At 38.3% G+C, this 27,674-nt stretch overlaps 1 protein-coding gene across 3 annotated transcripts; it reads left to right on the top strand.

Moving 5' to 3' along the window:
• Positions 1-26,363, top strand: TRIM4 (tripartite motif containing 4). Of its 3 annotated transcripts, XM_053556564.1 has the most exons (7): positions 1-576; positions 2,384-2,458; positions 7,110-7,205; positions 7,912-8,142; positions 15,134-15,156; positions 15,411-15,508; positions 19,807-26,362. In XM_053556564.1, the coding sequence occupies exons 1-7, from the start codon at positions 184-186 to the stop codon at positions 20,391-20,393; spliced, it is 1,503 nt and encodes a 500-aa protein (XP_053412539.1). In that variant the 5' UTR covers positions 1-183; the 3' UTR covers positions 20,394-26,362. The 3 variants fall into 3 exon arrangements, with proteins under 3 accessions (XP_053412539.1, XP_053412537.1, XP_053412536.1); XM_053556561.1 differs by lacking the exon at positions 2,384-2,458 and having other exon boundaries at positions 6-576; positions 19,807-26,361; XM_053556562.1 differs by lacking the exons at positions 2,384-2,458; positions 7,912-8,142 and having other exon boundaries at positions 3-576; positions 19,807-26,363.
• The last annotated feature ends 1,311 nt before the right edge of the window (positions 26,364-27,674 follow it).

Below are 27,674 nucleotides of genomic sequence, written 5' to 3'. Positions count from 1 at the left end.
GAGGCGGGGTATCCGGACGCGTCGACACTGGGCCCGGAAACCGGAAAAGAGGTTACGCACTCCCCTCGGGCGGGGGGGCGTCGGCTGCGGGTCCGAGGGTCCCTGGCTTCTTCTCGTCTGCCACAGCCTGTGGGCCCCTCTGGCACTTCAGTTCGGACCCTGGCTCTGGAGCAGATAAGCGGCATGGAAGCCGAGGACCTCCGGGAGGAACTGACTTGCTCCATCTGCCTGGACTATTTTGAGGACCCGGTGTCCATCGAATGTGGCCACAACTTTTGCCGCGGCTGCCTGCGCCGCAGCTGGGCTCCAAGCAGCTGCTCTTTCTCTTGCCCCGAGTGTAGGCAGCCGTCGGCGCCCGCCGCGCTGCGGCCCAACTGGGCGCTGGCCAGGTTGACCGAGAGGACGCGGCGCCGTAGCCAGCGCCCCGTGCCCCCAGGCCTGTGCAGCCGCCACCAGGAACCACTGCGGCTCTTCTGCGAGGACGATCAGCGGCCCGTGTGCTTGGTGTGCAGGGAGTCCCAGGAGCATCAGGCCCATGAGATGGCGCCCGTCGACGAGGCCTCTGTGAGCTACCGGGTGAGCTTGCCTTCGCGGTTACTGTACTAGGCTGTTGATGCTGCCTGAGAACGCTTAACTTACTTCTCATAAAAGGTCCATGAAGTGGCTGTCATTCCCACTGGAAGCATGAAATCTCCCGCTCTGAAATTCAGAGAAGTTAATGGACACACGAATCTGAGAGCTGGGGTTGTTTCTGAGCTTAGGGGAGGGGTGGTGCATGTCTCCACATTCATTCTGCACAATTTTCAGGGTAGTCCCAGGGGAACTCCTAGTTAAGACAAAAACATATGAGAGGTGTGTACCAGTGCTGTCCAATAGGAACGTGATGTGAACCACATATGTAATTTGAAATTTTTCTATTAGTACACGTAACAAATGTTAATTTTAATAATATATTTTATTTAATTCAGTTATCCAAAATATCATTTAGTGTTAATTGATATGAAAATTATCAATAAGATATTTTTACTTAGTTTTTAAAATAACGGATCCTTGAAATTGATATGCATTTTACATTTATAGCACATATTAGTTTGGACTATTTACAATTCAAGTGCTTGTGTGGCTGATGGATTTTGTATTGGACAGTGCAGGTCTATACCTATGGAAGTCATAGACGTGACTTGGCAAAAGCCTGGCTTGGAATGATGAGGTTGGATTTTGTTACTAGCTTCCTTTAACATCTGAGAAAAATCACTTAACATTTGAATTTGGGGATTATCTGTCCTACCTATTTCAGGGGTTAAGAAGCTTCAGTTGAATAAGTCAGTTTACCTTACTCTGCTTCAGCCACACTGGCTTTCCTGCTTTTGTTTCAAGTCTGTTCTCTTTACCCACATCTTCCATCCTTCAGATTCTTTTAGCTTTTAGCTTGAAGACCTTCTTTTGATCATCCTTTCCAGAGTAGCCCCACTCCCTTCCATTACTGATGGTGTAACTCCAGTGGTCTGCAACAGAATTGGTAATTCAGTAAGTACACAAATACATGAATTTAATGACAGATTAAAAATGTTTTGTAAACTGTAATATGCTGTACAATTTTACCAGGTGAACAGATGTAAATCCAGACTAGAAAGTGTACATTCGTTCTTTCATTCAGTCACCTTTATTGATGCTGACCACGTGGAAACATTTTTCTGGAAATCTGGACATAAATGGATAAGAAAGATATGGGCATTGTCTTATGAGGGGCACAAGCCTATAGACTATTAATTTTAGCATATGTGAGAGTTGTTGAGGTATTTACGAAGTATATGGAAGGTTTTAGGTCACAGTGGTCAGTGACAAGAGAGGGAAGGTTTCACAGAGGTGTTATCTCTTGAAGGGTGAGTACAGGTGGGAGGAGGTATTTTAGGCTAAAGGAACAGTGTATTCAAAATGTGGTATTGAATAGCATGTGCTGTGTGAGAAGATGAGAGCTGGCTCAGTACTGCTAGAGTGTGGAGCAGGGGAGACCGATGGGAGTTAAGGCTGAAGAGGGAGGAAGCAAAGGCTGGATGTGGTGGCTCACACCTGTAATCCTAGCCCTCTGGGAGGCGGAGGTGGGTGGATTGCCTGAGCTCAGGAGATGGAGACCAGCCTGAGCAAGAGCATTTTGAGTCCAAGAGTTTGAGGTTGCTGTGAGCCATGACCACCCTATAGAGGGTGACAAAGTAAGACTATCTCAAAAAAAAGAGAAAGAAAGAAAGAAAGAGGAAATGCTTTGTTACAAAGTATCTTGTTTATGAACTAAAAAGATTGAATGCTTTCTCTTTCAGGCAGTGAGGAGTCATTAAAAGGTTTTAAGGCAGGGAAAGATAGGATCTTTTTCTTGGGTTTCTTATAGAAACATTACTTTGGTATCCATATGGATGAGTGCAGAAGACCAATTAGGCTACTGTTGTGTTATTTTAAGCTAGAGGTAATAAGGGCTTGAATTAATGCAGGGTAGGGGTCAAAGAAAAGAGGTGATATGGATTGATCATCAGCTTGAGTTAAATGGGTTAGTGACTAATTAGACTTGATGGGTAAGAGGAACCCTGGATTGTAGTCCAGATTTCTGCTTCAGAAGAGTAGGAGAGAAAATTCTGTGAGTAAGAGGAATCTTGGATTGTAGTCCAGATTTCTCTTCAGGCTTAGGAGAGAAAATTCTGTGCTCATTTTGGAACATCTGTCAGGAAGTGACTAGCAGATACAAAAACCCTAAGGCTGGGGAGAGCTGCTTATATTTAAGGAACTGAAATTAGGCCTGTGCACCTGGAGCATCCTGATTAAGGGGAAAAGTAGCATGAGATGTAGGCCAGTGCTGGGTTATATCAGGCCATAATAAGACGATTAAATTTTCTTGGTGAGGAGGGATGCCAGTGAAGAATCTTTAGGAGGGGAGTTACAAGATCTGATTGATTTTTAGAAGGATTACTGTGGCTGCTCTGTGGATATTGGACGAGACAAGGGTAAGACTCCAAGAAGTGGCTTGGCACCTGTGGCTCAAGCGGCTAAGGCGCCAGCCACATACACCTGAGCTGGTGGGTTCAAATCCAGCCCGCCCGCCAGACAACAGTGACAGCTGCAGCCAAAAAATAGCCTGGCATTGTGGCAGGTGCCTGTAGTCCCAGCTACTTGGGAGGTGGAGGCAGGAGAATCGCTTAAGCCCAGGAGTTGGAAGTTGCTGTGAGCTGTGGTGCTATGGCACTCTACCCAGGGTGACAGCTTGAGGTTCTGTCTCAAAAAAAAAAAAAAAAGACTCCAAGAAGCCAGACTAATCAGGAGGTTACTTAGGAGTCTAAACAAGAGATGATTGTGCTTAAACTAGGTAGTGACAGTGGGGATGGCAAGTAGGCAGATTTGAGGTTTATTTCAGAGGTAGACCTACCTTCCTGAATTGATTGCAGAGGTTACAATGACTGAAATTCACAGAATTGAAGAGCCAGTATAGTGTTTAAGAGACATTTAGTAGTTATCTCCATTTTCTAGCCAAGGAAACTGCAACTCAGGAAATGGGTGAGGCACAGTTAGTTTGAAGGTCTAACTCTATACTGAAACTTAGATCTTCTGTATGAAACTTAGTGTTGTTTGAACTACATGACCCCAATTACTGAATATCTTCATTCTATAGGTGTATTATTATTATTATTATTTTTAATACTTTAATATTTTGTATACATACAATTTTCTGCACATTAAATGAAGAGAAAGTGATTTTTTTAAACTTCTGTTACTCTAACTCAGCTTTGAAATGCTTGCTGTTGCCTTCCTGCCACCACGTAGCAGTTTTTCTGTTTTTGCAGGAAGGTGTTCTCTAATTTTCCCCAAAGTGTTGCCAAATTGACTCAAGTCCCAGTTTAGATCCCAACTGTGCCAGGATTTAAAAAGACTTAGGCAGAGTCTTGAATGATAGACTCATATGCGATAATTCGTGTATATTGAAATTGTTAAAAAGCTTTTTTAAAAATTGAAACCTTTGATTTTTTTTCATTATCATACAAAAGTGAAAAATTTCAGAAAACCTTGGTCATATTTAAAGGAGTTAAGTATTTTATTGCAAGCCTCACATACATCAAATTTCATATGATTACAAAGTGGTAGTTATTAAAAATTGAATAACAGTAAAATTACATGAGATAGCTTACTGAGTCACAGGGTTATATGTCTATTTTAGTTAACCATTAAGAATAATAAATATTGGGACATTTATTGAAAAAAGAATAGTAAGTAAATTACATAATGAGAGGAAACATGGTAAAAAGAAAATAGCACAGATGCTATTATGCCATTTAACAGAACTGTATAAATTCCTTTTATAACCTAATTTTATTTTTTCCTATTTCATTTTACCATGAAATTTTGAAGCATACATTAAAGTTAGAAGAATTTTATAACACGGGTAAATCCACTAGATTCTTACCATTATCCTTTTATTCTACTTGTTTATCACATAACTGTCCGTCTGTCTTTATCCCTGTCTGTATCCATCAATTCTTATTTCCTTTTGAAGCTTTTAAAATTCAGATGCAAACAAAATACTTTGGAATGCGTGTTATTAATCAGATTTAACATTTGTTTATGGAATTTTTTGAGGTAAAATTTAATACAATGAAATACACAAATCTCAAGTGTACATTTGCTAAGCTTTTGATAAGTGCCCGTACCTGGATAAACTAAGCCCTTCTTAAGATAAAGAACCTTACCATCACCCCAAAGATTTTATTCATGCCCTTTCCCAGTTACTTTTTGTTCTTGTCCTTCAATCAATGCAAACCATTGTTCTGGCTTTTTTTTCCAGTACAGATTAGTTTTGATTGTTCCAGAACTTCATGTAAATGGAATTATATAGTCTGTACTTTTTGTAGGATTCTTTTGGTTAGCATGCTGATTCTGAGATTCATCTGTTTTGTGTGTGTTGGTAGTTTGGTGCTTTTTATTGCTGAATAGTACACGTATTCCCCTATATGAACATTCCACAGTTTGTCTGTCTTACTATTCACAGATACTTAGGCTGTTTCCAGCTTCTGGCTACTATGAATAAAACTGCTGTGAATATTCTTTTTTTTTTTTTTTGAGACAGATTCTCTCTTTGTTGCCCTCGGTAGAGTGCCGTGGCATTACAGCTCACAGCAACCTCCAGCTCTTAGGCTTAGGTGATTCTCTTGCCTCAGCCTCCTGAGTAGCTGAGATTACAGGTACCCGCCACAACACCCAGCTATTTTTTTGTTGTTGCAGTTTGGCTGGGGCCGGGTTTGACCTGCCACCCTTGGTATATGGGGCCAGCACCCTACTCACTGAGCCCATATAGGCCTATTTGTGGACACATTTTCATTTTTCCTGAGTCTAGGAGTATAATTGCTGTGCCATAGGATTAATGTAAGTTTAGTTTTATGCTGGATATTCTAAAATGGTTGTGCCATTTCACACACCCACCAACATTCTTGCCAACTTTGGTTCTGGTTGCTCTGCATCCTTGCCAACTTTGCTGTTGTCAGTCTTTTAAATTATTTAACTTTATTTTAGCCATTGTCATTTGTAAATGATTAGAATGAAATTTATACCTATTTTTATTATTCTCCTAGGGAGGAGTTTAAAAAAAATTTGTATAGCTTATTTCTTAGTTGTATTCATTTCTTTATTTTTTCCTTTTAGGTTTTTAGTTTGACATATATTCAGACTTGCTTTAGGCCATCCTTCAACATTTGACATTCACCTGTTTTTTAATTTAAATTTCTCTTCCTTTGCAGGATTTTCATTCTCAGCATACCCCTTACATGTAGTTGTTTCCAGTTCTAGCCTTTATTATCTTCTTACTCTAGAATCTTACTGGGTAATTTTACTTATACTCATGGCTTCAACTGCCATCTATGCTTTAAACTATCGGCTTATGTAGCACAGATCTTTCTTGACTCTTAACCCCGGACACATCCCCTTTGATGTCCTACAGGTGTCTCAAACTTAAAATCAGATTGATTTTCTTTCTATTTATATGTTGCTCATCTTCCTATATTTTCTAACTAGATAAATAATCTATAATCCATCTAGTTACTCATACCAGAATCTGGGGGCTAAGTCTGGACTCCTTCCTACGGCGATTGGTCATCAGTTCCTATTAGTTTCCCTCTTGTGTGTCTACTTCTCTGTCTGTCTGACATTCTTCTATTGGGTGCTGCTCCTCAACAGTCTACTTTGTTAATGTTGATTGTTTTGCTTTATTTTTTAATAACTTGTTTGTGTTTTTAAATCACAGAAATGGTATGTGCCTCTTATATAAATTGAAACAAAACATATTTATAAAATTTCTAGTCCCCTCCCATAACTTTCAAGCTATTCTTATTCCCCATAAATAACCAGTGTTAATACTTAGGTGCATATCCTTCCAGATTTCTCTTCTATTCACACACACATACACACACATACATAAACACACGTGCACAGACACACATTTATTCGAAACAGAATTATACAATACATATTGTTTTATAGCTTATTTTAAACATAACATGTATTTCATGTCAATCTATAGAGAGCTACCTGAAGTAGATACAGATTTATCAATATGTATAATTTATTTAATATTTCCCCATTGGTAGATGATGAATAATGCTGTAATGAACATTTCTTTAAATATTGATTACTTTTGCTAATGTTTCATTGGATAGATCATTAAAAGTAGGAGTATGCATATTTTACATTTTGTTAAATCCTGCCGGTTGTCATTCAAAAATTGGCACCTGACCTTTTCTACTATCATGGTGTCAGAAACCTTCTTCCTTGCCAGTGATAGATTTTTTAATTCTCTAACACAGTGGTTCTCAACCTATGGGTCTCAACCCCTTTTTAACAATGAAAATACATTGAGGCATTAGGAAGGTTGAGGACCACTGCTCTAATAATTTTTAGTTTTTGTCAACTTACTAGAAAAACTCAATATAGTCTTGTGATGATTATAGAGCAGAATAGTTCTTCCATAGGCCTGTGATTGTCTTCAATATTTTCTTAATCTCATTCCCATTTTGGATTAGATGAAAGTTAGCTTTTTCTAAACGCTTAGGTGATTTCTTACCTATGTGTATTTCTGGTGGCAGGAGAAACTTCTTATGTCTCAATGTAGTCTCACAGCCAAGATGAAGAAAGCCATGCAGTTACAGGAGACGGAAATGAAGAATGCTACAAAGTGGAAGGTAAAAGCAGGAGCCATTGGGAATTTCTTGTTCTTGAGGCCCTTTTTCTCTGGGGCTGCTTATGGAATTTTGTGGGAAAGAGGTTTCAGGGTATCATCAAATGTCAGGTCCTTTGCAGATACGATGATGGAAGAGGAAGTATTTGTCCTTACTGATTTATGGCTTTGGGAAGTATGAATTCCACACATTTCATACCCCTATCTCTACTTTGAAGTAGTGCCCCATACCCCTCTCCTTACTACTTTTTCCTAATATATTCTCTAGGTTGGAGTTGGTTTGGGTCCATGGCATTGTAGAAAGAAACAGAAGAATGGACTTTGCTTTTAGGGAGGCACATCTTCTTGGGAGGTATTAGGCATGCACACTCAATTCTAAAGATTTAACAAAACTAAACAGGTGTTCTGAGGACTAATTTAAATGGTAAATGTGGAAGTATGTTTTAGTTTAAAAAGTATACAAAGTATTGCTGTCAGTAGTAGAGACTCAAATGTTAGGAGGAACGAATGAATGCTATAATGACTAGTACAAGGATATCGTGTAAGTGTAGATGAAGAAGTAATGAAAATTTGTATTGGGGTACAGAGGAGTTTTTCTAGAGGAGTTGATTAGGATGGAAAGGATCACAGGTTGCTGGAGAGTCACGTGTGAGGAATTTAGGAGCATGGGCCAGGCAAACAAGTAATGAACAAATGTCATATGACCATAGGCGCATATAAAGAATCAGCGAGCAAGAATCAGTACAGAGTTTTCAAAGCTGCACCAATTCCTGGCTGAAGAAGAGCAACTCTTTCTTCAGAGACTGAGTGAAGAAGAAGAAGAGACAAAGAGTAAATTGAGGGATAACATGTTAAGGCTCAATGAAACAATCGCTTCTTTGAAGAATCTCATGTTAGAAGTTGGGGAGAAGAGCCAGGCCTCCACCCTGGAATTGCTCCAGGTAAGACAGGCAGAGGAAAGGATAATCTCCATCCTTATGAGGTTATTAGTTAATGTCATTGACTGAACTCCTTCTTTAGAGCCAAATGCCCTTCCTGATGAGTGAGTTTAAAGAAGACATATTTTCTCTTTGTTGGTAGTTGTATTACTGCTGTTGTTATACCATTAAAGAGTTAAAGGTTCACCATTCAAAGGAAATTAATGTGAAATTTAGGTATGCTGAGCTCAGGTACTATGAGATACTTAGATTCCCATAGTCTAATAATTTATCTAGGATCTGAAGCACATCTAACACTTTTAGATTCATCTTATGTATACATGTATAATTCTTTATTAAATAATAAAGCAAGCATAAAACCACAAATAATGTAATTATATCAGTAGTTAAGAGAAATTTACTTTTCTTGCTGATTTTTTTTTTTTTTTTATTGTTGGGGATTCATTGAGGGTACAATAAGCCAGGTTACACTGATTGCATTTGTTAGGTAAAGTCCCTCTTGCAATCATGTCTTGCCCCCAGAAGGTGTGGCACACACCAAGGCCCCACCCACCTCCCTCCTTCCCTCTTTCTGTCCCCCCCCCATAACCATAATTGTCATTAATTGTCCTCATATCAAAATCGAGTACATAGGATTCATGCTTCTCCATTCTTGTGATGCTTTACTAAGAATAATGTCTTCCACGTCCATCCAGGTTAATACGAAGGATGTAAAGTCTCCATTTTTTTTAATGGCTGAATAGTATTCCATGGTATACATATACCACAGCTTGTTAATCCATTCCTGGGTTGGTGGGCATTTAGGCTGTTTCCACATTTTGGCGATTGTAAATTGAGCTGCAATAAACAGTCTAGTACAAGTGTCCTTATGATAAAAGGATTTCTTTCCTTCTGGGTAGATGCCCAGTAATGGGATTGCAGGATCAAATGGGAGGTCTAGCTTGAGTGCTTTGAGGTTTCTCCATACTTCCTTCCAGAAAGGTTGTACTAGTTTGCAGTCCCACCAGCAGTGTAAAAGTGTTCCCTTCTCTCCACATCCACGCCAGCATCTGCAGTTTTGAGATTTTGTGATGTGGGCCATTCTCACTGGGGTTAGATGATATCTCAGGGTTGTTTTGATTTGCATTTCTCTAATATATAGAGATGATGAACATTTTTTCATGTGTTTGTTAGCCATTCGTCTGTCGTCTTTAGAGAAAGTTCTATTCATGTCTCTTGCCCATTGGTATAAGGGATTGTTGGCTTTTTTCATGTGGATTAATTTGAGTTCTCTATAGATCCTAGTTATCAAGCTTTTGTCTGATTGAAAATATGCAAATATCCTTTCCCATTGTGTAGGTTGTCTCTTTGCTTTGGTTATTGTCTCCTTAGCTGTACAGAAGCTTTTCAGTTTAATGAAGTCCCATTTGTTTATTTTTGTTGTTGTTGCAATTGCCATGGCAGTCTTCTTCATGAAGTCTTTCCCCAGGCCAATATCTTCCAGTGTTTTTCCTATGCTTTCTTGGAGGATTTTTATTGTTTCATGCCTTAAGTTTAAGTCCTTTATCCATCTTGAATCAATTTTTGTGAGTGGGGAAAGGTGTGGGTCCAGTTTCAGTCTTTTACATGGAGACATCCAGTTCTCCCAACACCATTTATTGAATAGGGAGTCTTTCCCCCAAGGTAAGTTCTTGTTTGGTTTATCAAAGATTAGTTGGTTGTAAAATGTTAGTTTCATTTCTTGGTTTTCAATTCGATTCCAAGTGTCTATGTCTCTGTTTTTGTGCCAGTACCATGCTGTCTTGAGCACTATGGCTTTGTAATGCAGACTAAAATCTGGTATGCTGATGCCCCCAGCTTTATTTTTGTTACAGAGAACTGCCTTAGCTATACGGGGTTTTTTCCGGTTCCATACAAAACGCAGAATCATTTTTTCCAAATCTTGAAAGTACGATGTTGGTATTTTGATAGGAATGGCATTGAATAGGTAGATTGCTTTGGGAAGTACAGACATTTTAACAATGTTGATTCTTCCCATCCATGAGCATGGTATGTTCTTCCATTTGTTAATATCCTCTGCTATTTCTTTTCTGAGGATTTCATAGTTTTCTTTATAGAGGTCCTTCACCTCCTTCGTTAGGTATATTCCTAGGTATTTCATTTTCTTTGAAACTATGGTGAAGGGAGTTGTGTCCTTAATTAGCTTCTCATCTTGACTGTTATTGGTGTACACAAAGGCTACTGACTTGTGGACATTGATTTTATATCCTGAAACATTACTGTATTTTTTGATGACTTCTAGGAGTCTTGTGGTTGAGTCTTTGGGGTTCTCTAAGTATAAGATCATGTCATCAGCAAAGAGGGAGAGTTTGACCTCCTCTGCTCCCATTTAGATTCCCTTGATTTCCTTGTCTTGCCTAATTGTATTGGCTAGAACTTCCAGCACTACGTTGAATAGTAAAGGTGACAGAGGACAACCTTGTCTGGTTCCAGTTCTAAGAGGAAAAGCTTTCAGTTTTACTCCATTCAGTAAAATATTGGCTGTGGGTTTGTCATAGATAGCTTCAATCAGTTTTAGAAATGTGCCACCTATGCCTATACTCTTCAGTGTTCTAATTAAAAAAGGATACTGGATTTTATCAAATGCTTTTTCTGCATCTATTGAGAGGATCATGTGATCTTTATTTTTGCCTCTGTTAATATGGTGGATAACGTTTATGGACTTGTGTATGTTAAACCAGCCTTGCATCCCTGGGATGAAGCCTACTTGATCATGATGAATGACTTTTTTGATGATAAGCTGTAATCTATTGGCTAGGATTTTGTTGAGAATTTTTGCGTCTATGTTCATGAGTGAGATTGGTCTGAAATTCTCCTTTTTGTTTGGGTCTTTTCCTGGTTTTGGTATCAGGGTGATGTTTGCTTCATAGAATGTGTTGGGGAAGATTCCTTCTTCCTCAATTTTTTGGAATAATTTCTGCAGTACAGGAATAAGCTCTTCCTTGAAAGTTTGATAGAATTCTGGAGTGAAGCCATCTGGACCAGGGCATTTTTTGGTTGGAAGATTTTTTTATTGTTTCTTTGATCTCAGCGCTTGAAATTGGTCTGTTCAGAAGCTCTATTTCTTCCTGGCTGAGTCTAGGGAGAGGGTGTGATTCCAAATATTGATCCATTTCTTTCCCATTGTCAAATTTCTGGGCATAGAGTTTCTGGTAGTATTCAGAGATGATCTCTTGTATCTCTGTGGGATCAGTTGTTATTTCCCCTTTATCATTTCTGATTGAGGTTACTAGAGATTTTACTTTTCTATTCCTCGTTAGTCTGGCCAATGGTTTATCTATTTTATTTATTTTTTCAAAAAACCAACTCCTTGTTTCATTAATTTTCTGTTCTTACTGATTTTTAATCACTGTAGTCATAGCTTGATATAACTTTGTTTTTATCCCCAAATTTTGATTGATACATTCATTTAAATAATTTCTTATATCCAACGACCTATAAAGATGATAATTCTAACTCAGCATTTAAATTTGGATCCTTGTAACTTCTTTCAGTTTTTGGATAGGCTCCTACATTTGTGACTGCTCCCCCCCGCCCCCCCGAAATAATTCACCTTGGATCTCACATCCCTCAAAACTTATGTTTCCTCGATATCACATGATTGAAGATGAACGTCTTTGAAAGATGTTCTCAAGAATATCTCCAGCCTACTATGACTATTTTTTTTTATCATGAGAAAGAGATGATATTCTCTCCTTAAGGAGAGAGAAACCTGGACCCACCTACCAGTTACTACCAATAAGAAATGGCTAACCAGGTGTTATATGGTATTCTAAGTGAAATGATATCCAAGAATTGTCTAAAACTTTTACAACATGCTTAAACAGTAAAGTTCCAAGTATATATATCCAAATTGTATACATGTGTCATAACAGAATCTCTGAAATAATATGTTTAAACACTATTTTTAAAATCTTAACATCTAATCAGAATCTGAAACCTCTAAGATACATAGGAACCAGCAGAATACTTACAAAAAATTATATCAGCAAATATAAATGCAAAGTTAGGAAAATGACTAAAAAAGATGGGACTGGATCCTAGACTCTCAGCCTGAGAGAACTTATTTTACTAATCTATCTACCTATCCATTCATTTTTTCCCTTTATTCCTTCATTTTTACTGTATAACCTACTACTATGTCTTCTTTTTTTTTTTTTCTGAGACATAGTCTTACTTTGCTGCCGTTGTTAGCGTGCCGTGGCTTCATAGCTCACAGCAACCTCAAACTCTTGGGCTCAAGCGATTCTCTTCCCTCAGCCTCCCAAATAGCTGGGACTACAGGTACTTCCCACAATGTCTAACATTTTTAGACTCGGGGTCTCACTCTTGCTTGGGCTGGTCTTGAACTCCTGAGCTCAGGCATTCTCGAGCTCTACCCATCTTGGTCTCCCAAAGTGCTAGGATTATAGGTATGAGCCACCATGCCTGGCTGTCCCATAACCTACTTCTATTCTTAGAAACATTGAACATAGAAAACATTCTATTGTGCTTAAGCTTAATTTTCAGTTTTCTTTTCATTTGAAATGTGCTCTTGCAAAATATGTAGTATTACTTAGGTTTATGTATTTTTATTTATGTAGTATTTAGAGTTCTTGTTTCATTCTTTTTGCCATAGGTACTATGTTTTTAAGATTCATTCTTATTGCTGGTATATACATTTAATCCATGTGTGCATCCCCCACATATTACCAGTTTTATCTTCCAGTAAGGACTACCCAGGCTGCCTCAACCTCATCACTACTACAGATAATACTGAAGCGAATTCATTAGTATTTGCTCTTCTGGTTTTTGGTTCTTGGGTTTGCTCTGTAGCTCTTTCCTCAACTTCTTGAGCTATAATGTTTAGCTCATTTGTATTTACCCTTTTGTTTGCTGGTAAATATATTTATTTAATACTTTTGCCTTTAAATATTCCTCTGTGTTCCATAGATTTTGACAAGTATTATTATTTTTTTCAAATTATTCTTTATTGTCATAATAAACATTAAAAAAAATTTTAGGTATAACATCCAAAACAAAAAAGTAAAAATTGTAAGCTTGATAAATTATAATGAAGTGATTCACTCATGTAACCACTGCCCAAGTCAAGAAATAGAACATGAGTTCTAAGAAGCTTCTTATTTTCATCACTACACATAAGTAGTTTTAAAACAGAGTGATTTTGCTCCCTCAGAGGGTAATGCGGGGACATTTTTGGTTGTCACAACTTGGAGTGATTACTTTTGGCATCTAGTCTATATAGGATGCCCAGGACATACCTTCCCCCAGGTCCCAGCAAAGACTTAACCAGCCCAAAATGTTAGTAGTGCCGAAGTTGAGAAACGCTGCTGAATATTACTATATTCCATTATATTAATAAATCAAAAATGTATCAGTCATTTTACTATTGAGGGAAATTTGAGTTATTTCTAGTTTTTAGTGTTATAAAAAGCAGTTAGAATATACATGAACATCTTTTTTGGTGCACATTTATACACACATATATCAGTTATATACCTCTGGGAACAATTCTGGTCATAGGGCATGTATGTGTATTCAGCTTTACTAGATGATTCTAAACCATTTTCAAAAATGGTTATACTAGTTTACACTATTACTACCAATGTGGTAGAGTTCAGTTCTTTATATCCTCATCAATACTTGGAATTGTCCTTTCTTTAATTTTATCTATACTGAAAGGTGCATAATGTTATTTCATGTCCTTAATCAGCACCTCTTCCATTCTCCTGAATGATAGATGGCAGAGTAATCACTCTGTGATTCTCCTAGTGTACATGTTAATAAAATTTGTATGCCTTTTCTCTTAAAAAAAAAAAAAAGGTAGATGGCATTTTCCTGATAACCAGTGAGACTGAACACTTTTCATATGACAATTAACCATTTTTTTTAAAAGAACAATTTAAATTTACAACAAAGTTGGGAAGATGGTTCAGAGAGTTCCCATATGCCCCCTCACTCAATTTCTTCTATTCCTAACATCTTATGAGTATTCACCAATGACACATTAACTAAACTTTGTTATAGTTTATTCACATTTCCTTACTTTTTAACTAATGTTTTTTTTCTTTTCCAAAATCTCATCTAGAGGATGCCACATTGAACTTAGTTGTCATGGCTCTGTAGGCTCCTCTTGGCTGTGATAGTTTCTCAGATTTTTCTTGTGTTTGGAGATCTTGACAGTTTTGAGGAGTGCTGCTCAAGTATTTTGAAGGATGCCCCTCTCTTGGAATTTGTCTGTTTTTCTCAAGATTTGACTGGGATATAGGTTTTTTGGAGGAACTGTATTTTTAAAATACGCCATTAGCATTGATTAGCCAATATATTACTTAGAATTTTTGCATCTATGTTTTTAAGTGAAATGGGTCTATGTTTTTTTCTTATATTTTCTTTAATGGCTGAAGAAACAAGGTTGTATTAGTCTCTTTAAATAAGTTGGGGCAATTTTCTCTTTTTCTGTTTTCTGTCGTAATTTATGATAGGTATTTTTCAGTTTCCCAAAGTTTAATAAACTCACCTCTATATAAAACTCTTTGGACTCAGGCATTATAAAAGTATCCTTAGGGAGTAGAATTTAAAAGTAATCTTATAAAACAAAAGGGAAGAGAAAATCAGAAGATCAGAGCTAGAGCTGGTGGGATGCCATTAGAGGGCAAGCAAAGAACATGGCTCTGTGATAGAAAGGGAATAGGTGGTGAGGTGGACAAAATGCCAGGAGAGAGTTAATGTCATTGTGCCAGAGGAGAAAGAGTAGGGTTTAAGAAAGACATTGACCAATGTTGTTAAATAGTACAGAGGAGTCACTTGAAAAAAAGCACTTAGTTAATATTGATCTATTGACTTTGGCATGTGACATTAGCAAAAGCAATTGACAGAAAACACCTGCTTACAGAGTTGTGTACCAAATCTCAAAAGGGAGGTCTGTAACTTACTTCTTTCTTTCTTTTGTTCACAGAATCCAAAAGATCTACTGACCAGGTATGAGCTCCTACTCTCTTATGGGGACCTGAGTGGAATGGTAAAGATACAGGTTGAGCAGAGGACAAATAAGGCCTGGGCTCCATAGAACAATTGGGTACCCACTGAGGAGTCTATGGAGAAGATATTATGCTGGTAACTTTTGTGAGGAGGAATGGGAACAAAGTGATGAACTTTGGGCTTGGAACTTTTTGGTTGGGAATTGGAGGTCTTGGCTGCCCTACTTGTTTCTAAGAAGAGCTGTATTTTCTTAGGAGTGAGATCCAGGATGTGAACTATTCCCCTGAAGTTCTAAAGGTGAAGACACTGTGCCAGATACCAATGGTGAAGGAAATGCTAAAACGATACCAAGGTGAGCAGAAGTTCTAGAACTTGCAGCTCTTTAGTAATCTTTCAAATAAGAATAAAGAGAGAAGTCAAGAAAGGAAAGAGGAAACAGAGCATGGAGCTGATAGAAATGTTAGGAAAAATGTTAATAATAAATGGAATGCTTCATTCAGGAAACATTTATTTAATATACATTGTGTGTTATAAGAAGAGAGACCTGTTCTCATCTTTCTAAGAATCATAGGCAAAATGGAGAGAAAGAGGCATATCACTGTAATTTTATAGGAGCCAATGTTTTTATCAGTGGTAGGAATAAAATGTTATAAAAGTACAGAGAAAGGACTCCATTGGGGTTGAGGTGGGGAAGTTTTCACAACAGAGGCAGCCATTCTGGGATTTGAGGGATTGCTAAGTGGGAAATTGGGATGTACTCTTCCAAGCAGAGGCAGTGGCATGAACCAAGTTGTGGAGAAAATGGAGAGGAGGATCTCCATTGTGGCTTTTTTTTTGAGATGGAATCTTGCTAAAGTGCAGTGGTGTCATTAAAGCTCAGTGCCCACAAGCCCACAAGCTCCTGGGCTCAAGCAATCCTCCTGCCTCAGTCTCCTGAGGAGCTGGGACTATAGGTGTGTGCTACCATGCCCGGATAATTTTTTCTATTTTTAGTAGAGACGGGGGTCTCACTCTTGCTCAGGTTGTTCATGAACTTCTGAGCTCAAGCAATTCCCCCACCTGCGCCTGACAGAGTGCTAGGATTACAGGCATGAACCACTTTGCCTGGCCTCCATTGTGGTTTAAAACACAGAGTTTAGTCACAATAGACTAATTCAAGAAATGTTAAAGTTGTTCAGGTAGAAGAAAAATTATGCCAGAAGGAAATCTGTCTACTCAAAAGGAATAAAAAAAGTATCAGAAATGGTAGTGTCATGATTAAATATATCTTTTTGAATCTCTTTATTTTATTTTTTTGGATTTTGAATCTCTTTAAAAACTTATTGTGATGGTAATTATGTGTGTCAACTTGACTAGGCCATCAAGTGCTCAGTTATTTAGTCAAAAATTATTTTAGGTTTCTACCAGGGTGTTTTTGGATGAGAGTAACATTTAAATCAGTTGATTTGTGTAAGATAATGTGGGTGGGCCTCATCCAGTCACTTGAGGGCCTGAATAGAATGAAAGGCTGACCTTTTTTTCTGAGCAAGAGGTAATTCTATAGCACATTTTTTCGGCCTTCATTTGCTTTTCCTCATGGCCTTTGAACTGGAACATTGGCTCTCTCTGGGTCTTGAGCCTGCTACATAGCACATTTAGACTTGCCAGTAATCATATTATGAACCAATTCCTTGTAATAAATCTCATATACATATAAATATACATACATATAAACCCTGTTCTGTTTTTTGGAGACCCCTAATTTGGTAATTTATTAATCAGACAAAAAATAATGTATTGTGGAGTTTATAACATGTTTATAAGATGCATGACAATAGTGTGAAGACTGAGAGGGGAGAAATAGACATGTACTGTTACATGGTTCTTATACCATACGTGAAATGGTATGGTATTACTAAAAGGTAGACCGATAACCTTAATCTAACCACTAAAATAAATAACTTATAGCCAATAAATCAGTACAGGAAAGGAAGTGGAATCATAAACAATCTTAAAGAAGGCAGAAAAAGAGGAAAAGAGAATAGGACAAATAGAAAAAAATAGCAAGATAATAGGCACAAACTTAATCATACTTATGATCACATTAAATATAAATAGTCTGAATACCAGAATCAAAAGGCAGAGTTTAGATTGGAGAAGAAAAGCAAGACCCAACTATACACTGCAAAAACACATTAAATATATGGAGTCATATATATTGAAAGGAAAACAATGGAAAAAGACATGTTAATACTAGTCAGAAGAAATCTGGAGTGATTATATTAGTATCACAGTAGATTTCAGAGCAAAGAATATTATCAAAGTTGTCTTTTCCTAACAATAAAGGGATCAGTTCTTCGGAGGATGTATTCTAAACATTTATGCACTTAATGTCAGAGCTTTAAAATATGTTAAGACAAAATGAACAGAACTGCAAAGACAAATAGTCGAATCTGTGATTACAGTTGGTGTTTTCATGACCTTCCTCTAATAATTTTTATAAGAAATAGGCAGTACATCAGCATATAGGTTTGAATAATATTATTAATTAACTTGACCTGACAGTGGGTAGAACACTCCATCCAAAAATTGCAGAATGCACATTTTTTTAAAGTGTATGTGGAACATTTTCTAAGGTAGACCAAGGTGGCTATGAAACAAATTTCAATAAATTTAAAGGATTCAAGTAGTAAAAGAATATTGTCTGACCATAATGGAATTGTTAGAAGTCTGTAGCAAAAATATCCTTGGAAAAATTCTCAAGTGTTAGGAAACTAAATAACATACTACTCATTAACTCATGCTTTTAAGAAGTCAAAAGGGAAATTAGAAACCACTTAGAACACAATGAAAAGTAAAACACAGTATATTAAGAGTTTCTGGGATGTATCTAAAGCAGTATTTAAGGGGAAATTTATAGCATGAACCACCTATATGTGTATTAAAAGACGAAGTTTCTCAAAATAATGACCTCAATTTCCACCTTAAGATACCAGAAAAAGAAGAGCAAGTGAAGCCCAAAGTAAGCAGAAAAATGGAAATAATAAAAATCACAGCAGAAATCATTGCAATAGAATAAAAACTAAAAGAAACCAATGAAAGCAAAAGCTGATGCTTTGAGACTATCAATAAAGGTGATGTATATTTAACCAGAATGATAGAAAAAGATACACATTGCTAATATTAGGAATGAGAGGTGACATCATTAGAGATTCTATTGATATTAAAAGGATAATAGACTATTATGAACAACTTTATGCTAATAAGCTAGATAACATTGATGAAATGGGCAAAGTTTTTAAAAGATACAAATTACCAAAACTGACTTGTGAAGAATAATAGGCATGGTAGTTAAATAACCTTCCCAAACGGCTTCACTGGTGAATTCACTAAATACTTAAGACATAAATATCAATTCTATGTGAACTCTTACAAATACAAATAATGTAACCTAATTGTATGTACCCTTATACTAAACAAAAATAAATAAAGGGAAAATAGAAGATAGTTTTCAGTTCTTTCCATAAGGCTGGTATTGTCATGATACCAAAATCAGACAAAGGCATTATAAAGAGAAAAGAACTGTAGATCAGTGTCTCTTATGAACATATATACAGATACTCTATGAAAATTTTAGCAAATTGAATCCAACAATGTATTAAGTGGTAATACACAATAATCATAATGAAGTGGGATTTATCCCAGAAAGTGAAGTTGGTTTAACTTTTGAAAATTTATATATTAATAATTTACCACATTACTAAACTAAGAAAGAAAAACCATATAATTGTTAATACAGAAAAAGCATTTTCCAAAATATAACATGATTTCTGATTTGAAAAAACAAAAACAGTCTTAAACTAGGCAAATGTGGGAGTCTAGGAGGGAAGGGAATTTGGAGGCAGAGGGCCTAGGGAGGAAGATATTTAGGGTCAGAGATGGAATAAGCGGAGTAGTGATAGGAGTGGAGTGGAGGAAAAAACAGTGATGAATTTGAGAAGCAGAAGTGATAGGACTTGGTGACAGAGTAGCCTTTGAGGGTCAGAGGGAAAGAAGAGTTAAAAATAAATTAAGATTTCAAAGCATGAGTGTTCAGGGGAAGGTAACATCCTGACACCTTAGAGAACATGGGAGACAAGATGTCTACATGTGAGAGAGTTAATCCCAAGAGGGTAAAAGATGGATGGGATAATAAATTCAGTTTTGAGTTATCTGTTGAGGGGCTTATGGAAATGCCCAGTTAAACCACTAGAACTCATGTGGAGAGACCTTGTTAATCCCTCCTTTATGTGACATCGATGTGTACCTATACAAAGAACTAGCCAGTCAACAGCCTTGGTTTTAGTCCTGGTTTGACATGTCAGAATTTGTTAATCTGTCTCCAGATTTTGTGATGATTGTGAAAACTTGAGCCATAAAGTAATGAGCTCCCCATTTTCTGGGGCTTTAGCCTTTTAGAGCAGAAGAGAAATGAGGATTTCTGTTTGGCAAAGGCCACTCTAGGGCCTGCTGGGCCCAGCTGAGAATCAGTTGGGAGCAGTGAGGAGTTATTCCTAACAGTGCTTCTTAGGAGGAGCAGGAGGAAACTGACACTGGAAAAGATGGGATTTCTGGAGGAGGGTTGGTGATAAGCTGCTGTCTTACTTACCTCAGCTCTCATTTTCTCTGCAGTGGCTGTAAGTGTAGCTGAAATCACAGCTCATTCGAAACTTGTTTTCTCCCAGGAAGGGAGATACGTGAAAAATGCAGCATCAGCCAGTTCATGGCCAGTACTTTCTACGACATGGAACTACTTGGCTGGATGGAAGAATCCTCTGAAGACCACAGACATTGTAGAGAGATTTCAGCACTTACCCTGTGTTCTGGGAAAAAATGTTTTCACCTCAGGGAAGCATTACTGGGAAGTTGAAAATAGAGGTAGCCTGGAGATTGCTGTGGGAGTGTGTCAGGAGGACATCATGGGGATTACTGATAGTTCAAATATGTCTCCCCATGTGGGAATCTGGGCTATTTATTGGAGTTCAGCTGGGTATCGGCCCCTGCCAAGACTTCCTTTAACTCTTCCCAGGCAAGAACCAGTTCTTCACCGGGTGGGCGTTTACCTAGACTATGAGGCTGGCAGTGTCTCCTTCTACAATGCGGAGGATGGACTGCTCCTGCACACTTTTTCTTGTTCTTTTGTCTCCCGGCTCCGGCCATTCTTTTGGTTGAGTCCATCAGCATCTTTAGTTCTCCCAGCAGTGACTTCTGGGAAATGAGGCTGTTCTTCCTCTGCCTAGAAATCCTTCCCTGTACCCTAGTTCAGTGACACATATCCCCTGGCCTCCTTTGGTTTAATATGCCTGTATCTTGAGTAGTCCGCTTCTGCGTCTCATTCATTGAACCCTTTGGTATTCACCCTGTATGTACTTTAGAAGAGGTAGATCCATGGGAGGGAGGTAATTCAGGCCAGTGAGGATGGGACAGGAAATTTTCCCAGGTCATTCTGAGGATTATTTTTATAGCTTTTAAAAACGTATTTTAGAAGATACACCCCCTTCCCACTTCTAAATTAGCAGGTATTTGGAACTGAGAACACAGGAAGAATGAAAAGGTGGAAGAAATAGAGTTTTGTTTTGCTTTTTTTGTTGTTGTTGTTGAGACAGAGTCTCACTCTGCTGCTCTGGGTTGAGTGCCATGGTGTTGCAGCCTGAAGCTCACAGCAACCTCAAATTCCTGGGCTCAAGTGATCCTCCTGCCTCAGTCTTCAAAGTAGCTGGGACTATAGGTGCCTACCACAATGCCCGGCTAGGTTTTCTTTTTTCTTTTTTCTTTCTCTCTCTTTCTCTCTCTCTTTTTTTTTTTTTTAGTAGAGATGGGATTTTGCTCTTGTTCAGGCTGGTCTCAAACTCTTGAGCTCAACCAATTCATCCGCCTTGGCCTCCCAGAGTACTAGATTACAGGTGCGAGCGACTGTGTCTGGCCAAGAAGCTCAGTGTTGCCATGATTAAGTGTTGAATTTCTTTGATCTCAAGCTTCTTGGTATCATGAGATAATGGCTCCCTTATTTTATAAGGCAATTTCCATTGCATTTGGTTCTAAGGTAGCCTAACTGGCACTAATGGCATATATCATGAACGTGCCCTGGCTTACCTCACTTTTTCTACATTTTTGGCAAAGGTATAGAATCTCTTTCTGTCCAGTCATACAGTGCCTCTTTTCAGTAAGTACTGATGTCTTCCACTTTTCTCGCTTAGAACCTCGAAGAAATCTCCCCTCAGTCTGCCCATGCTACTTGTCCTTTGCTTCTGGACCTGAATAGTCGGATCTTTGTCCTCAACTATTCACTGTGCTGTGCATTTGTCAAGTTCATAGGTTGTTGATAGAGGGTTGTTAGTGTCATAATGACCATGTTGAGAAACATGAATTAAAATATCTACATTGTTCTGGCCTTTTCATATTATGCAGATTAGTGAGGTGGAAATTGAAATCTTCTTTGTACAAATGAGAAAGTGAACTCTTTATAACTAGCTCAGGATTGCTTAGCTGGCAAATAGGAACGTTGGGATTAAAATACAGATTTGTCTGAGATGAAAGCCCGTGCTGTATTCTACTCTACCTGTATGTGTAAGCACTTAATGAATTGGGTTCATCTTTGAAGATGTTTGGCATCATCTTTGTTTCAGGTTATTTTTTTGTTACATGTTTTTATTCTGTATATGTTTTCCTCACTTTACCTTTTCTGCTCTGGATTGTATGTACATAGAAGATCGTGACAATTATTGGGTATTTTTAAAATAATGATTGTTTCTCTTCTGGCTATAAAAGTCATGTGTACATATTGTAGGTGATTTGGAACATACAAAAAGTATAAAGAAAATTAAAAGTTATCTATGCCACCACTACTAACATTTTAATATATTTTCTCCATATTTTCAATAAAGTCTTTCTGGCAGTGATTTAGAGGATCACTTTTTAAGAGGATTGTTACAAACTCCCAGCACCTTCCTTAACCCCTCTTCCCCTTCCTATGTCTCAGCCCATCCTGGCCTGTCTTCCTTTTCAATCTGAGCAGCCCACTCATTCAACAATTTCTACTGACTTCTCAACTTTCTCAACATTCAAAAGTCAAAGTCCTACCTGTGAATGTGACCTTATTTAGAAATAGGATCTTTGCAGCTATAATTAAGACATGGTCATTTAGGTGGACCCTAATACAGTGTCTGCTGTCCTTTCAGAAGACGGAAATTTATACACATGTCCATGAACACACATGGGAAAAGGCTAGGTGAAAATACAGAGGGAAGGTAGCTCTGGGAGATGGAGGCAGAGACTGAGGCAGAGACTGAAGCTATGTTGTCCCAAGCCAAGGAATGGCTGGATCACTAGAAGGTAGCTCAGGCCAGGAAGAATCCTCGCCTAAAAGCTCTGTAGGAAGTGTGGGCCTGTCAATACCTTGATGTCTGATTCCTAGCCTCCAGAACAGGAAATTTCAATTGTTTTAAGCTGCCCAGTTTGTGGCACTTATGGCAGACCTAGGAAAGGAATAGACTTGGTACATCAGGACTTGTTCCAGTACCTGCCTTACTGATTTCTAATCCTTTAGAAATTCCTCAGTACCTTTTTTCCTGTTCTTTCTGGTCTGTTGGAAGGTTGGTTGATTCTGCTACAAATTCTTTCTTGCTTCAAGCAGGCTCTTTGAGCTGGTAAACTTTTTTGTCCCTTGACTTACTTTTTCATCCTTGGTAGCAACAATTCCAAACCTTTTCCTTTTTTCAAAACTTTGTGGCCGCCTTCATGCTATTTATTGAAAAGAACTTGCATCTTCAGCTGAGAAAAACTTTTCCTCTTCCCATCTTATTCTTCATGGTTCTTTGCCTGGGGTTTTCAGTCTTGATGTATTTGTTCTCATCAAGTGTGTTCATATTTATTTAAGAAAAACAGACCATCGAACAAAAACCTCCCACAAACTCTTGATGCTTCTTGATCTACAAACAGGATTGAGAAGAACCTGTGTTTTCAAATTTTCTTTAGGGATTTCTCTGAGCCATTGTTCTATTAAAATGTAATTTGAGTCACTAGATTATTTCAATGCAGAAACTTTTGTTCCTGGGGTTCCCCCTAGACCTTTTGGTGATCGCTGTCCTATACTTTTTCTGGCCATCTTGGAGGATTGCGGTCCTTTGTATCCAGAGGCTTAAGAACCAGACTAGAGCTGCCTGCCCTCCACTCTTTTTGCAGTTGGGGGTTTCCTGTAGGTGCTGTGGGCTGCCCTGCGACAGCCAGGCTGCAGGTGCTGCAGGCTTAGTCTGGTGAACCTCCAGCCAGGTCTTCCCAGCAGTGGTTGGGGTGGCAGGAGGAAAGATGAGGAGGGCAGATAAGTCTGTATCTTTGGCCTGCTCCAGAAAGACAGGCAGGAGTAGGTCCCAGAGAACCAATGACTCTGGAGATCTCTGGGATCCCTAGAAGGGAAGACCAGAAGTACCCGGCAGATGGCTCCATCCTGGGGGCTCAGGGTGTGTGGACATGAGTGGCTGGGAGCACCCCAGTTCCAGGTGAAGCTTTTCATAGGCGATATTTGTCTTTACCAGTAGGTCAGTGTAGTGTAATGTTTGTCATGTTTCCCCATTGTAAAGTTGCCAGTTTTCCCTTTCTATAGCTGTGCCACTCACTTAACCTAACTCACACTCAAGGGACTAGGGAGGGAGGGAGGAGGATTAAACTCCACCCTGGAGGTGGGGGGTAAATCATTTGCAATGTTTTGTGGATCCCTTCTGTCCCATCTTTTAATCATTTATATCAAAATGGGATCATGGAAACTTATTTTATCCGTTGGGTTGTACATATTCAGTGAATGCTGTATTATTTTGTTGCTCAAATTGTTCAAGCTTTGGCCATTAGGAACTCCTTCAGATTAGCTCTTTTGTTCTTTTAATTTATTTCCATCCTATGTTCTTGAGCCCTTCCTTGCTTTCTGGCACAAAAGAATGCTCCAGGCTCATGTTGTATTTTCCTTTCCCCAACCTTCCTCCAAAAGCCCTATTCTTTTCATATTCCTTTCATCGCAGAAAGGTATTTTGAAACCAAGATCTGGGCACTGAGTGTGCTACTGGGTATAATTTCTCCCAGACTCTTAGTGGACATGTTGCAGGAAAACAGCAAATTAAAACAGACACACCAACAATATGGAGGAAGGAACCTTTCATTGCTGGGAAGAACTCAGGTGCCTCAAGGTGTGAAGTGCTGAGTTCCAGGGAAATTACAGTCACAACAAAGGGTACAAGGAGTTAATGATTATATTTCTCAAGAAACCAGGATGCTGTTATTTGTTACCTAGTTTTTTTCAAGGTTTTTTCACTCAGTGTAAAGTTTGTTCTTATCTTTAGAGGAAGAGTTCTTCCGCAGCTGCCTGCTGCTTTCTTAGGATCACTAAGAAGTATAAGATTCATTTCTCTTTCTTCAGACACAGCTAGGATATATATGTGTATACACACACTAATTCACATATACACACATTTCTATATTTTTTTCTATATTCATCTACTACATACATTTGTATTCAGCTAACTATGAATTAATAGTGATGTCTCCAACTCTGATCCAGTTTCACAGTGTTCACTGTAGCCGTTTCTACTCTTTTTTTTTTTCACAATTATACTCATTTCTTAATAGTTTTGAAATGTACCATTGCATCATGCACATTAGGTGAGGTCCCTCCAGATGTGCTATTTCTACTCTTATCTGAAATTATCCTCTTTATGAGAAAGCTAGCTGTCACCATCCACCATCCTCTTATATATAACCCTGGCATACATGTAAAACAGACTCAGAATTGTTAACTCATATCTCAAAAAAATTTACCAGTTGGAGTACAGTGTTTAGGTACAATTTGTTTCTAACCTTAGGTATTTCCATCAAAACACTATTTTCCAAAGTTATCATACTTCGTTCAGCTTTTTCCTCTCCTGCCTCATCATCTTCAGTGAGGTTATTATTTTTTTTTTTTCATGTTCTGAATTTTATCCTGGAGTTCTTTTAACATGTTGGTCAATTTTTAAAATTTTCTGTATGATAAGGTTCGCTTTTGGTGATACATGGTTATATGGGTTTAGACACATGTACAGAGTTACGCATTTATCAGTCCAGTAATATGTCGTACAGCTTCATCATCCTAACATTACGCTATGTGTCACCTTTGTAGTCAGTCATCCGCCTGCCCTCCCAACCTTGGACACTTCTATCCCTAATACTTTTGGCTTTTCCAATATACGTATAATACGTATCTTTTGTGTATGATTTCTTGCACTTAGGAAAAGAAGTATTTATGATTCATCCACAATTGTATGAATCAAAGCTCATTCTTTTCTATTGGTAAATAGTATTCCATTGTACAAATCAATGTTAGCTAATCCATTAATCTGTGGAAGGATATTTTGGTTACTTCCAGTTTGGGGCAATTAGGAACACAGCTGCCATAAAATTTGTGTAAAGTTTTTTTGTGAACACAAGTTTCCAATAGATTTCATAGTTTCAGTTCACTTGAGTGAATACATAGGAGTGTGTTTAGTAAATCTGTTTAACCTCGTAATTGCCAAATTGTCTCCAAAGTGGTTGTATCATTTTTCATTCTGAGCAGCAATGAATGAGAGTTCCTGTTACTTTACATTCCCACATGAATTTGGTATTTTCAGGATTTTTTTTTTCCATCCTAATAGGTATAGTGGTATCTCGTTGTTTCACTTGCATTTCTCTAATGACAAGTAATACTGAGCATTTGTTCATGTTCTTGTTTGCCATCCACATGTTTAGGGTTGTTACATCTTCTTGGAGAGTTGACCCCTTTATCATTATATAATAATACTCCTCTTTATTTCTGATAATTTCCTTGGTCTGAAGTTTAATTTGTCTGAAATTGACATAGTAACTCCTGTATGTATTCAAGTTGAAATGAAAGAACACTGAACAGCAACACAAAAACATATAAAAGTACAAATCTCATTGGTAAAGGTAAAGATACAGACAAATGCAGAATAATGTAGTACTGTAATGGTGATGGATACATCACTTTAGTGTAAAAGTTAAAAAGGACAAAAGTATTAAGGATAACTATAATCATAAAAATTTACTAATGGATGTACACTATAAAAAGCAATTGTGACATCAATAACAAAGCATGTGTGTTAGGGGGGAAGTCTTTGTATGCTTTGAAGTTATCAGTTTAAAATAGACTTCTGGCCAGAGGCGGAGCATGATGGCGGACAGGACGGACGTGTAGCCCACCTCTCCCAAGCCACCAGGTGAGGGAAAAGGCCGTCTGGACCTTCCCTGTGGACAGACAGCTGGAGACGCCCAGCGAACTGGCGGTTTGCTATATATGAGGGGTAACTTAAAATCACAGACTCTGTTGTAGAGATTCTTTCCTGCTCGGCTGTGCTGGCCAGCAGGCCCCTCCCCTACGGAGGTCAGCAGCTTATAAATGCTGACAAAATCCAATTAACAAATAATTAATCCTGAACTGAGGGAGGCATCCGAAAGGAGAGCCACTCAAAACCACAGGGAGCTGGGCAAACTGTTGGACAATTGAAGGGAAGGGATCCTGCCCAGGAAACAGACATTTTGAACTACCCAAAAGGGTGGGCACCTTTCCCCAGGTGTTAGAGGGGGCTGGCGGTTCAGGCTGCACGGCAAACTGGCGGGCGCCCATCCAAAAGGGAAACTCTGAACCATAAAACTCAAAATAAGTCCGCCGAGCCCTCCAACCACAGGAACTGGCTTGAAGCCTAGGACCTGGCTTTGGCTTCTGGAGCTGCGAAGCTACTGAAGCCGCGGACCGGCTTTGGCTGCTGAAGCCGCGGGAACCAGCTATAGGAGATAGAGCCGCGAGCCCACCAACGACCACATGAACTCAGCACCGCTCCCCTTATGGCCAATTGCAGTTGCCAGTTTGCAGGGGAACCTGAGAACAGAGTGGAGGGACTTAGGAAGCGTGGACACCTGCACCGAGTGGGAAGGTCGGTCGCAAGTGCTGTCTGGAAAAGAACAGCCGAGGTTGCACAATTCTTAGGCAACAAACTTTTACGGAAACTCCAAAATGGCGATCAGCCATGGAAGGTGGTTACCATGGTAACGGTATAAACTAAATCAGGTATAAGTCACGGAACCACTCACAGCGCCACCTGGTGTCCAGAAAGCATATTGCAGTATGAATATATTCCTGTGAAAGTTGATCCCTACAGCAGACATATAGATATTCATAGGTATATTTCTACACACAAGAATATTTTTGTAGTTGGTGCCTTTTTTTTTGTTTTGTTTTGGTTTTCGTGTTTTGTTTTTTTTGTTGTTGTTGTTTTTGTCTGTTTTTTCCTCACCATTTTCTTAGAGGAGATTTCGATAATTTTTTATTACTTTTTATATAGATATATTTTTTATTTCTATGTCTTCTAATTTTAATTTCTTCTCATTTAACATTCCTTCTAACACCATTTTTTCTCTCTTTTTTTCCTTTCTTTCAATTATTTTACGATTATCACTATTTTTATTGCAGTTGTTCTTATATT

Source organism: Nycticebus coucang, chromosome 12 (genome assembly GCF_027406575.1).
Source record: "Nycticebus coucang isolate mNycCou1 chromosome 12, mNycCou1.pri, whole genome shotgun sequence".
Taxonomy (NCBI): domain Eukaryota; kingdom Metazoa; phylum Chordata; class Mammalia; order Primates; family Lorisidae; genus Nycticebus; species Nycticebus coucang.
Note: the sequence above shows the minus strand (reverse complement) of the source record. Positions and strands in the feature narration are given on the sequence as shown.

Excerpts from the sequence above, each read along its gene's own strand:
- TRIM4 (XM_053556564.1), top strand. The coding sequence starts at position 184 with ATGGAAGCCGAGGACCTCCGGGAGGAACTGACTTGCTCCATCTGCCTG. Across the intron at positions 2,459-7,109 it reads TGTGTTATTTTAAGCTAGAG|GAGAAACTTCTTATGTCTCA; the intron begins GTAATAAGGGCT and ends TTCTGGTGGCAG. Across the intron at positions 15,509-19,806 it reads AATGCTAAAACGATACCAAG|TGGCTGTAAGTGTAGCTGAA; the intron begins GTGAGCAGAAGT and ends TTTTCTCTGCAG.